This window comes from Galeopterus variegatus, unplaced genomic scaffold, assembly GCF_000696425.1.
Source record: "Galeopterus variegatus unplaced genomic scaffold, G_variegatus-3.0.2 Scaffold4194, whole genome shotgun sequence".
In the NCBI taxonomy this organism is placed as follows: domain Eukaryota; kingdom Metazoa; phylum Chordata; class Mammalia; order Dermoptera; family Cynocephalidae; genus Galeopterus; species Galeopterus variegatus.
The window spans coordinates 118,339-130,775 of record NW_007730305.1 but is presented as its reverse complement, the minus strand read 5'-3'; the positions used below and the strand labels follow the sequence as shown (position 1 = coordinate 130,775).

Here is a 12,437-nt window from a genome sequence, read left to right as displayed (position 1 = left end):
GTCATCTTTCAGAAGGATTACTTTAAAATATAGATTAAAATTATTATTATTATAAAGGTAGATTTAAAAAATTCTTCTCACCTAGCCTACAATCAAATAATTCAGCTCTTAACATCTTGTTCCATATATATCATGAGTAGGCCATTACTTATGGAGTATGACCACATGGACCTCTGACACATATGGGAGGTTCTTCTCAAATGACAGCCTTCTGAATTTATGTTGTGTACTTGATTCTCTCCAGGAGATGTACGCGTAAGGAGCCGAGCAGGATTTGAATCTGAAAGAAGAGGTTCTCATCCGTATATTGATTTTCGTATTTTTCACTGTAAGTTGGCAGTCGTAATGTTTCTTTCAGACTTTCATTAAACTTTAAGTCCTCACAAAATTATGTGTTTTCCAAGGGAAAAAGAATACAAGAAAAAACCATATCTTGTTTGGAATTTTAAAAAATAGTATGGTTGGCTGGTTAGCGCAGTTGGTTAGAGCATAATGCTGGAAACACCAAGGTCTGGGATTCAATCCCTGTACCAGCCAGCTGCCAAAAAACAATATCACAGAAAACTAGATCATGATAAATGACACTATTTCTAGATAATGTTAATAGACAATTAGAAGAGGAAGGTATTAAAATATGAAAGCTGATAAAGCTTTTCTTTTTTCTAATTTAAATGTGAAATTACTTTGGTACACGTTTTCCTTCTTTAAAAATACATTTTTTAAAAAGTTGTTTTATCTTAAGTGGTTTGCCTTCACTATTCCAAATAAAATGTTTTTGTGCAAATGATATCTTATAAAAGTATTTCAGTGGTTTAACAAGGTGTTATCCTTTTGGTTTATTTGAAAAAATAAATTGCCTTTAAAGATACTTGGTGGAATGCATATTTCAAAAACAAACATTCTCTGTGGGTCTGGCCTGTAAGGAAGGGAAAGGGAAAAAACAGAACGTCTTAAATGTTAAACACATTAAATCTGTTTTTGGTGGAGTTCCACTTTTGGTAATGTTGGATAAAGTAATTTGGATTAACACTTGAACTTAAAAAAAAATGAGAGAAACTAGACAAAATATAAAAACAATGCTATTAAGGCAGAGGGTTAAGCCTAGCATTTAGGCCACTTTCCCTTGAGTCTGGGAAAGATTGATGAGAAGCTGAGCAGAGCTTTTGATGGACTTAAGGCAAGAGAAACAAAAGCAGATGTTTAGTGCTCACCTTGGTTGTGGGGTTGGTGCTGGTAAAACCCCATACTTAGGTTGGAACCCCAAAATGCCACACCTTAGAAATAAATCCCATCTTTGAAATAGCTCAATCACTGATTTCATTAAAGTGATCTGTGATTGTAGTACCTCTAGCTACCTGCTGGAGAGAGATGTTACTCATCCCTCAAGGTTGCTTGTTGCAAACACAACCCTGAAAAATGGCCCAGGTAAAGACGGGTAAAGGCTTTGCATTCTTGGCACACCCAGTAAGAATGTGCAGGGACATGCAAGGCCCCCATGGAGGATTAGCTCTCCCATTAGTGACGAATGACACCAAAACTTAATAACATAAAACAACCACCTTTTTATATGCTCATGGGTTCCTAGAGTCAGTAATTCAGTCAGGGTACATCAGATTTGGGTTGTCTGTGCTCTACAATGTGTTAGTCTTTAGTTGGAATGGTTTGAACAGCTAGAGATGGTTGGGACAGCTCCACTGGGTCTGTATGTCCAGAGCCTTAGTTCTCCTCATGTCATCTCTTGGGGCTGGAACCTCCAGGATGGCTTCTGCACTCTTAGGTCTGGTGCCAGTGCTGGGAAGACTGGAATTTCTGGGGCTGACCAGCATTTCTCTCTCCATAAATGGCAGCCTCAGAGTAATTGGACTTCTTACATGGTAGCTGCCTTCTCCCAGAGTAAGCATTTCAAGAGAGAGGAAGCATGGGAACTCCTAGTCTTTGAAGGTCTGGGTCCAGATTCTGGCATAGTATCACATTTCCATATTCTGTTGATCATCGAGGTCCCACAGCTTGCTCAGGTTCATGGAGACAGACCCCAGCTGTCAAAGACAGTAAGGTCAAAAAGTTTTTAATCTTCCGTCTTTAATATGGCATAAAATGTGTTGAAAAAGTAACTAGGTTCCTAGAAAGAGAAGAGAGGGAGAATGTAGCAGAAGCAGTCTTTGGAGAGATAATGGCTAAGGAACCTTTAAAATTTGATGAAGGTCATTGAAGCACAGATTCAAGAAGCATTACAAATCTCAAGCTGAGTAACATTAAAAGAAAATCATACCTAGGTATACCATAGTATAACTGTGAAAACCAAAATTAAAGAGAAAATGTTAAAAGTAGTGAGAGAAGAAAAAATATTACCTTCAAAAGAGCAATTATGAGATTGCCAGAAACAGATTCTTTTTCGTTGTCAGCAGAAACCAAGAAGCTAGAAGACAAAGAAAAGATAGCTGCGATGTGCTAGAAAAAATACATAACTGTCAAACTAAAATGTCATCCACAGACTCTTCTTGAGAATAGGAGAAAAAAGACATACTTCACAATTTATTATGTAAGGCCAGTATTGTCTTGATAGTACAGTCTGACAAGGATATGACAAAAACAGAAAATTATAGCCAAATCACTCATGAATATAGATGAGACATCCTACATAACATCTTATCAAATTAAATCTGTAATATGTGGGAAGAATAGTATATTTTGATGCAATTTGTATTTTTCCAGGAATGTAAGGTTGGATTAATATTGAAAAATCAATTTTCTTCATTACATTAATAGAATAAGAGAAAAATTATGGATAGACCAATATGCTAAATGCCAATATGACCAAATGCTAAAAAAGCATTTGATAAAATCCAACAGTTGTTCTTTGTCAAAATTCTGAGCAAGTTAGAAATAGAGAAAAATTTAAGTAATCTGAAAAAGGGTACCTACAAAACCTAAAGCAAACATCATATTTAGTGGTACAATATTGAAACTTTCTGACATGAGAAATCAAGAATGTGATTTATCACCTTTTCTATTCAGTATTATTTTGGAGATCCTAGCCAGTACAATAATGCAAGAAAGAAAAAAACGAAAGATATAAGGATTAGAAAATAAAAAGTAAAACGATCACTTATGGATGACGTCATTATGCACTTAGAATATTATTAGGATTAATAAGTGAATTTAGCAAGTTTGCTGGATACAAAGTTAACACGTAGTTGTATTTCTTAAAGCGGCATTGGTGAAGATGAGATAATATATACTTTAAATATGTACGCCAAAACATCAAATATGTAGGGATAAATCTAATTACAAATACGTGCAACTTTCATAGAAAACTATAAGACATTGTAGAGAAAAATTAAAGATGACCTAAATAAATGAAAGTATATACTATTGTTCATGGATTAGAAGATTCAGTATTTAAAGATGCTGATTTTCTCAAATTGACCTATAGATTTAGTGAAATCATAGTGACAATCCCAGCAGGTTTTTTGTTAGAATAAGCATGCTGATTCTAAAACTTATATAAAAATTGAGAAAATCAAGAACAACCAAAACAATAAGAAAAACAACCAAATTATAGAATTTACTTCTCCTAGATAGCAAAACTTATTAAAATTAATAATTAAGTCAGGGTGATACTAGTTCAAATACTGACAAATAGAATTATGGCACATTATATAGTACAGAAGTAGACCCACACAAATACGGGTATTTGATTTGTGACAAATACGGTAATGCTGTGGGTAGAAGACAAATGGTGCCAAGTCAGGCTGATATCAATATGGGGAAAAAATTAATCTTGATTTCTGTTCACACCATATGTGAAAAAGTCAAATTTTGGTGGGTTGACTTTGCCAAATTATGCTGATAACTCAGATAAGATGAGGAATGAGAATTGATTTAGCAGTATGGAGGTGGTGGTAGGGGAAGACTGAAATTAGAGTGGATTTAAGAGAGAACAAGAAGACAGGAATTAGATATAGCAAGTCAGACATCTCTTTAAGTGAGTTTTGCGGCAAAGAAAAGGAAAGAAATAGAGAAGCAGCTGACAGGGAAAGTAGGATCACAGAAGCTAAAATTAATAGCAAAGCAAGAAAAAAAAGACCTGGCCACCTGGAAATTTTCTTGGGTCAAAGAGGCAGACTATAAAAAGATGATAATGAAAGACTATATATGAAAATATATGAAATTTAGCTAAAACGATGCTAAGGAAAATTCATAGCCTTAAAAATACTTATATTCACAAATAAGAAAGAATGAAATAAGTCAACTAAGTGGCCCCACACAAAAAATTAGAAAAAGAATTACAAAATACACCTAAGAAAAGGTGAAGAAAGCAAATAGTAATTATAAAAAACAGAAATTAGGGCCGGCCCGGTGGCGCACTGGATAGTGCGCCGCTTGGGAAGCGTAATATATGAAATTTAGCTAAAACGATGCTAAGGAAAATTCATAGCCTTAAAAATACTTATATTCACAAATAAGAAAGAATGAAATAAGTCAACTAAGTGGCCCCACACAAAAAATTAGAAAAAGAATTACAAAATACACCTAAGAGAAGGTGAAGAAAGCAAATAGTAATTATAAAAAACAGAAATTAATGAATTAGAAATCTAAAATAAGAATAGAACTACCTAAATAAACTAAGAGCTAGTTGTTTACAATAAAGTAGATAAATATCTAGCTAACATAAAGGATTAAATGGAGCTAATGTGCATATTCAAAATAACAAATAAGAGGGGAAAACCTCACAGATACAGAGGAAAGTAAAGAATCAAAATAGACTATTTTGCTTGACTTTAAAAATATATTTGAATACATGTATGATCCAGAAAATTTTCTTGAAAGCTATAATTTATCAAAACTCAATATAGAAAATATAGATAAACTAAACAAGCAATACTCCAAGTGTGTTCTGGGTCCTCAAGAGCCTCTTAGGTGAAAGAAAGATACAACAATCACAATAATACGTTGAACTTTCAAAAGGAGAGAACAGAACTGAGGTTACCAGAGGTGCAAAAGGAGGAGGGGAGCAAGGAGGAATTGATAAAGGGTCACGAAGAACGATTACATTGTGTAATGTTGAATATGCTAATTATTCTGATTTGAACATCACTTGTTGCACACAGGGATTGATATTTAACTCTGTACTTACAGATATGTATAATCAATTATGTTACAATAAAACAAACAAACAAAAAGACCCTTTTAGGGATCTGTGATGTTAAAACTATTTGCATTATAATCCTAAGACGTTGTTTGCCTTCTCCACTCTTATTCTCTCTCAAGGGTACAGTGGAGTTTCCTGAGACTACATGATGTGCAATATCTCAACATATTGAATGTATTAGCAGATATGAGAAGTAGCTGGACATAAAAGAGATTTGTAAAACTGTAAAACAGTGCCATTCTTTTCATTAAATTTTTCTTTGTTTTGAAAAATATAGCTTTTTAAATAAAAATATGTTGCTCATGTTAACATGTTATGAGTTTATTATTTTTAAGTAAAATAATAAATACTTTACATTTTAAATTAAATTTAAATTATAAATATTTAATATTTAAATATTTTTTCGGAATAAACTATTTTATATTTTTTAAATTAAATATTTAAATAATAAAATTAAATGTTTAAATTTCTGTTGTGATGAGTGTTGATAGCTTTACCTCACATAAACTAAAGTTCTGTGTGATAGTCAACAATTTTTAAGAGTGTAAAGGAGTCCTGAGAACTTGTTAGAGAAAGTTGCATAAGAGTTACCTCTCTAGAAGCCCAAGGGCCAGAGATTTTACAGGCAGATTCGGCAAGATCTTTGAAAGACTGATAATTAGTTTCAAAGGTCTTTAAACTCTTTCAGATGACAAAAAAGGAGCCATTCAAAGTTACATTATAAAGCAAATATAACTTTTTGAAGCAAGTATAATACCCTTACTGTAAATGTCAATAAAAATCTTTAAAAAATATTGGCAAGAAGAATTCTAACAGCATAAAAGAAGAATACTCCAGCCTTAGTGGATTGGTTTCAGGGACGGAAGCAAGGATGATTCAACATGTAGTTCTTTCTGTAACAGTGCAGAACAAACTAATAACATTGGTTGCTTCCAGAAGGGAAACTGGGTGGCTTGATGACATGGGAGGGGAAAGAAAGTTTTTGTTGTAGACCTTTTGAATCTTTGTTCATGTGAATGTATTACTCATTGACAAACTTAAATAAAAATATTTTTTAATGTTGCAGTAAACAAGAATTGACTAATGAATAAGGGAAATGAGTAAAATAGTTGTCTGTATATTGATATTAGTATAAAGAAAAATACAATCGTATGTGGAATCTCCAAGATACTGCCTAAGTTTCACTGAATTTAGTGAAATAGGGGATTTTAAAAATATGATTCTTATAAGATGTTGGAAGTTTTAAATAGGTGACATAATGGGACTTTTTGGTGGAGGAGGGACATTGGAAATGACCAAATTGTTGAAAGTGTCTTAATGGAATTAAGATAAGATGTATACCTTCTAAATCATTAGGAAACTGGGGGCAGATAATGTAAAATGCAAAGGACAAGATGAAAGAAGACCAAACATATCAATGGTAATAATGAAAACAACTGGGTTAAGTAGTCCTTTTAAGAAACAAAGATGCTCAGATTGGATAACAAATGAAACTTAATGACAAAGAATGGTTCAAAACAGTATGAAGCAGTACCAGGCTTGAGGATTATGGGTTTGAGGAGCTACACTTACATCCTGATCTGCTGATGTGGAGCCTTTGTAGTATGGTATCTTGAATGTTGGAGGCAGCTCGGTTTTAAAAGCAACAGATTGTCTTCTTGATCTCATTGTGCTAATTGTTTACAAAAGGTGACAAATGTCTAAGATGTAAGATTTTTATTGAAAATTGACTGTCACTGTAGAATTGGTTCTTAGTTATTAAAAATAAGAATATCTCTCTCTAAGCCAAATAACAATATAATTTGGAGGATTTTTTTTTAATAGAGAAAAAGGGAATTCTTTCCTACTGGTGTAATAGGTTCTGCTTATCACACAGCTAAGAATTCTTTAAAAATCTTAACTGTGTTTTGTGAAATGAAATCAGGGAGTGAGTATGTGCTCCTGCTAAGACTGAAACCTGTTAGCTGCCTTTCCTACTGGTGTAATAGGTTCTGCTTATCACACAGCTAAGAATTCTTTAAAAATCTTAATCAACTGTGTTTTGTGAAATGAAATCAGGGAGTGAGTATGTGCTCCTGCTAAGACTGAATGAAACCTGTTAGCTGTCTTCAAGCCTTCTCTTCTTTTGCTGACTTCTCGGTTGTCCTACAAGTTTGCCTGAACTTGTTCTTTGCAGGAGTTAGCTTATAAATCTTTTCCTTAATTTAACCCTAGGCTTGAACTTATGCACTGTAAAGTCTGAGCTGCTTGGGACTTCATGACCAGTGGGAAGTAGGACTATCACTCTTTTCTTTCCAGCTATGAATCTTAACTAAGGTTTCTTCCTTGTGGGGCATTTCATTTCCCCTAGGTGATTAGTTGAAGATACAGAGTTTGTTTATATGGAGACAAAGTTGTTCTTCCACACCTCTGCTTCCTTGTGAAGTGTCCTTGGATCAGGATACCTGTGACTTATGCCACGAACCCATTCACCTACCGTAATCTCAGACTTGGCAGAGGTACCTACACTTAAACAGCTCTGCAAGAGGGGTTTAAACCTTCGGAGGTACTGAAGCATTGAAAAGACTATAATGTGCCCTTTCCCTTGTATATAACTGAAAATAAGACTGTTTTTCACAATGACACGAAAACTTACATGCATGCTGAAATCAAAATAGTTTCTAAATGTTCTAATTGCAAAATCCTGAATAAGGGTATTAAATTCATTGACGCTAGAATTTTCTCTGCCTACAACTCCTCCACCCAATTTTTCTGTGAACCTCATTACTTTTAGCCTAATCTCACTGTTAATTTCCCTGTTGAAAAATTTCTTTTTTCTTTGTGCTCTTTCATTGCTTAAATCTAGTCTGTCATTAAGTCCCATGTATTTTTTGCATCCTAAAATAGCTGTCATGTATATCTCCTCTCTCTGTCCTTATATCTTACCCTCCTTGATTCAGACCTTTATCACCACTCTCTCTGTCCTTATATCTTACCCTCCTTGATTCAGACCTTTATCACCACTCTCTCTGTCCTTATATCTTACCCTCCTTGATTCAGACCTTTATCACCACTCTCTCTGTCCTTATATCTTACCCTCCTTGATTCAGACCTTTATCACCACTCTCTCTGTCCTTATATCTTACCCTCCTTGATTCAGACCTTTATCACCACTCTCTCTGTCCTTATATCTTACCCTCCTTGATTCAGACCTTTATCACCACTCTCTCTGTCCTTATATCTTACCCTCCTTGATTCAGACCTTTATCACCACTCTCTCTGTCCTTATATCTTACCCTCCTTGATTCAGACCTTTATCACCACTCTCTCTGTCCTTATATCTTACCCTCCTTGATTCAGACCTTTATCACCACTGTCTGGGATTATTAGCCATTGTCCTTACTTTAAGGATTTCTGTCCTTTGATCCATCCTTTACTCTGTACCCAGGGTTGGGTCTTTCTAAAGAGAGGGAAACCTTAAAATATAGAGGAAATTGCATACCAGTGGATCAAAGACATATGCTATGCTATTTGTATATTTATTAAAATTAAAACTATTATCTGTCTATAATTCTGTATTCTACGTGCTGTATGTGTGCAGTGCTGCTAATTTTTTTTTTTTTTAAGTGCTGGAATAGTTTTAACTTATTTCTGGATTATAATGTTATCCATGTTGAACATAGTAATCCTCTTTACTAAATTTACCTGGAAACTAGACATCTACACTGCAATATTGAGCTTCTCTTTGAAGATTTTTTATATGTGTGGTTTATTATAAGCAACTTTTGGGTTTACATTATGAAAACGCATTCTACTGTGAGCCAGCTAGATTCAAGACAGCTGGCCATTTAGGGAACAATTACAGGTCCCAAAGTTAACAGGAAGGACCTCAACAGTAATTTTCGTATGTAGATACCACAGTTTCTTCTGTCATGAGTTTTCGTGGTTTGGATTGTCTTTTGTCAAAATCCTTATTCTCTTAAGACCTATAAATTTATCTCCACTATAGGATTTGCCATAGACCTGAACATCCAGCAAGTTCTGACTTTTAAGAATTTTTTAAAAAAGGGAATAAAGAGGCAAAAGAAGGAAATCAAATGAACACAGAAATACATTAAACAGAAGCAACCGTGTTCAGTCTCGCTAAGCAAACAAATTACTATCAAATTTAGAAAGTTAAATGATCAGCTAAGGTGCGGATAGTAGAAAATCAAATTGTTACAGTCTTTCTAGAGCACAGTTTGCAATAAGCACAAGAACTTTAAACATTTTTTTCTCTTTGATTTTACTACTAGAAATGCATGATATATAATCATGTATAAATGTTAATGTACATGCAAAGACATTCACTTTGGCCTTGTTTATAATAGGAAAGTGTATTAAGTTATGGTGTTATTCACTGACGTGTTTAGAGGTAAAGGACCAGAATGGTTATAGTCTAACCTCAGATATTCAGAAAAAAAGAATTAGGTACACATACACACACACACACACTGTAAATGATAAAGCAAATGTTAACATTGGCAAACTGAGTAAAGAATGTTCTTTGCACTATTTTTATTTTTGCAACTTTTCATATTTTATATTTGTATTTTGTGTTTGTATTTTGAAGTTATCTCTTAACAAAAAGTTTTAAAAGTATGGTATTATGAAATTACACACTTATTAAAAATCATGAGTTTATATTCAGATCACATATTTGTTAATTAACTAATATTAGACCAGTTCTGTGGTTGTTTATAAAGAACTGAGGAAGCTCACACTTTGGGAAGACAGTATTCATAGTTATAGAGGATGGAGGGATTTTGATGATCGTGAATCCTTTTTTTGCCAAGAAGTATTTCTCAAAGATCTGGTATAAATGTCCAGTCAGGGTTAGTCTGGCAGTGTTGTTGCAGTAATTCTGCTTTAATCAATAAATTATACTATAATTTTTAAGTTAAGTCTTTGCTAAGAAGGATGTATCATACAGAAGCTTCCATTCTTAACTAGCTTTTTTTTGTATACATGTATGTGTCTTTGATAAGTTTTAGTGGACTCTTCATGCTAAAATAAAAAAATTCCCCCAGATATCATATCTACTAAAGAAGTTTTCTGAAGCATTTTTTGATCTTTGTTTATATTTTTATTGATTAACCATATATTTTGTAATTTAGCACAAAAATATTTATCTCATATATACACACACATAGTTTATGAGTTTGACAAAAGGATTTTGTACATAAGAAAGTTATTGTTATGACGTTATGTTAGGATGACCAGAAACATTCTTTGGAATGTTGTCTCAAAATCATGTTTTCTTCTCTGGAGAGTGTTCCATTACATGATTTAAACAGAATGTATGTATTGGTTGGAATCATCTGAGTGGCTTGAGTTAATCAAGAAATTTTGAAGATCTTAGTTCATTAAAGATGCTGTTAAAATGTTTGGATGGTCACATTAGTCAAAAATTTTTATGCAACCTGATAGAAAGACTGTGATTGCTTATTGAACAGAAAGCACAGTCTCTAGTCATTTAGTTAGAAAAGTGTCACAACTAATTCATAAGTATTCATACTGTGCTAATCATTGGTGATTTATTTACATAACAAAAAGCTAAGATTGATGCTTCATGTTTAACCTCTTTGCCCCTTTCTGTCCTCTAAAACTGTGCATAGAATTCTGTAATAGTGCTGAGGGCTTAACAGCAAATAAAGTATCTAGCTCTTCCAAGTGTATGATGATTTTATATACCTTTTTTAAAAATAAGTATTGGTTGGACTTAGCAGTACAGTTCCCATATGAGAAGATTGATTAGTTTCTGACAAATATTTGAACTGAAAATGTTGGCATTAATACTTCTTAACTCTCATCCCACTTTTGAAAGCTCCCTAACCCTCCGGACTGCCTTACCTCTGGGTATTACACACACTAAGGTAGAGATTTTTAGTACTCCTGAATTTAATAAACTGTTTCTGGATGCCCTTCACTCAACTAATTTTAACCTATTTTCTCCCGCCCATATGCTGGGAAAAGTCTATTAAATGTTTGAGACACCTAATAACAAAGAACAATATATGACACTAAGAAATTGGGAGGAAAAGATAATGGGGGGGGGGTGGAGAGTAAAAGGTGGGGGAAAGAGAGAGAAGTTGATTAATTAGAGAGAACCAGAGATTGACATCAGTGCTAGGCTGACAGTAGAGTGGTTTACACTAGAAGGTGACCCAGAGCTTGTCTCTCTCTAACTTGGGCTCCTTTGTTCCTGAGTCATTCCTTATTGTGTCAGCTTTTCCTCACCAGCTTTCTTCAAGTTTCTGCTTTCATTCAACTCTGTACAGATACCCAGGAGACTCATTTCAGTTTCCCTCTTTCAAATAAGTGGCTTACTTTCAGTAGGCTCATTTAAGAGTCCCAAATATTACTACAGATTTTTTTCTCTGCTCAATTGGCAATATACCTGGTCTCTTGAAATAAAACATTTTGAGTCTTAAATCAATTGGACAAGGTAAAATGAATTTTGTATTGATATTTTTGTCAAAAATTTATCTCTTGGGCCGGCCTGTGGCTCACTCGGGAGAGTGTGGTGCTGATAACACCAAGGCCACGGGTTCGGATCCCATATAGGGATGGCCGGTTTGCTCACTGGGTGGGCGTGGTGCTGACAACACCAAGTCAAGGGTTAAGATCCCCTTACTGGTCATCTTTTTTTAAAAAAAAAATTATCTCTTGTTTGCTCCAGATTTATATCTCTAAATAAATCATTCTTTTATTTTATTTTATTTTATTTAAATCATTCTTTTAGTTACACATTTTTAGCTTATGTAATCACAAATACTAATATCTTCAAACAAAAAATTATTATTATCCCATTCCACATGCCCAATTAGAAAGTCTAATGTGTTATATTGAAAGAGTCTGGCATGATTATTAAATAGTAATGGAAGTTGTCAGCTTGACAGTTCTCTTCGTGGAATTCACAAAGCTCATTGACGTCATCCAGACTGGAGGGCATGGTCTCTCTGTCAATGTTCTATGAGGAATATGTTGCTTTGCAGTTTTTTCATGTCTGCACAAGTTCAGGTTTTCCTTTTTTTTTTTTTTTTCTTCTGCTCTTGGCACACAGTTATGTTCTAGTCCATGCAAATGTGTTTTGCCCATTATCTTGAGCTCTTTATTCATTTCAGCACTTTCTTCCACACCATGCTACGGCAGCAGGGAAACCTTTTACAATATTTACATTGTAGCCTGAAAGCTCTCAACTTTAGGCTTTAGTTTTATTCATTTTTTTTTTTTTGTCTTTTTGACTTTTTCCGTGTCCGGCAAC

At 34.0% G+C, this 12,437-nt stretch overlaps 1 protein-coding gene across 1 annotated transcript in view; it reads left to right on the top strand.

The window, feature by feature from the left end:
- The window catches only part of PDE7A (phosphodiesterase 7A), a 108,430-nt gene that overhangs the window by 40,816 nt on the left and 55,177 nt on the right, over window positions 1-12,437 (top strand). Inside the window, exon 3 of the mRNA XM_008586977.1 lies at window positions 245-328. Within this exon, the coding sequence (XP_008585199.1) occupies window positions 245-328 (84 nt within the window). The remainder of the gene's footprint in view (window positions 1-244; window positions 329-12,437) is intronic.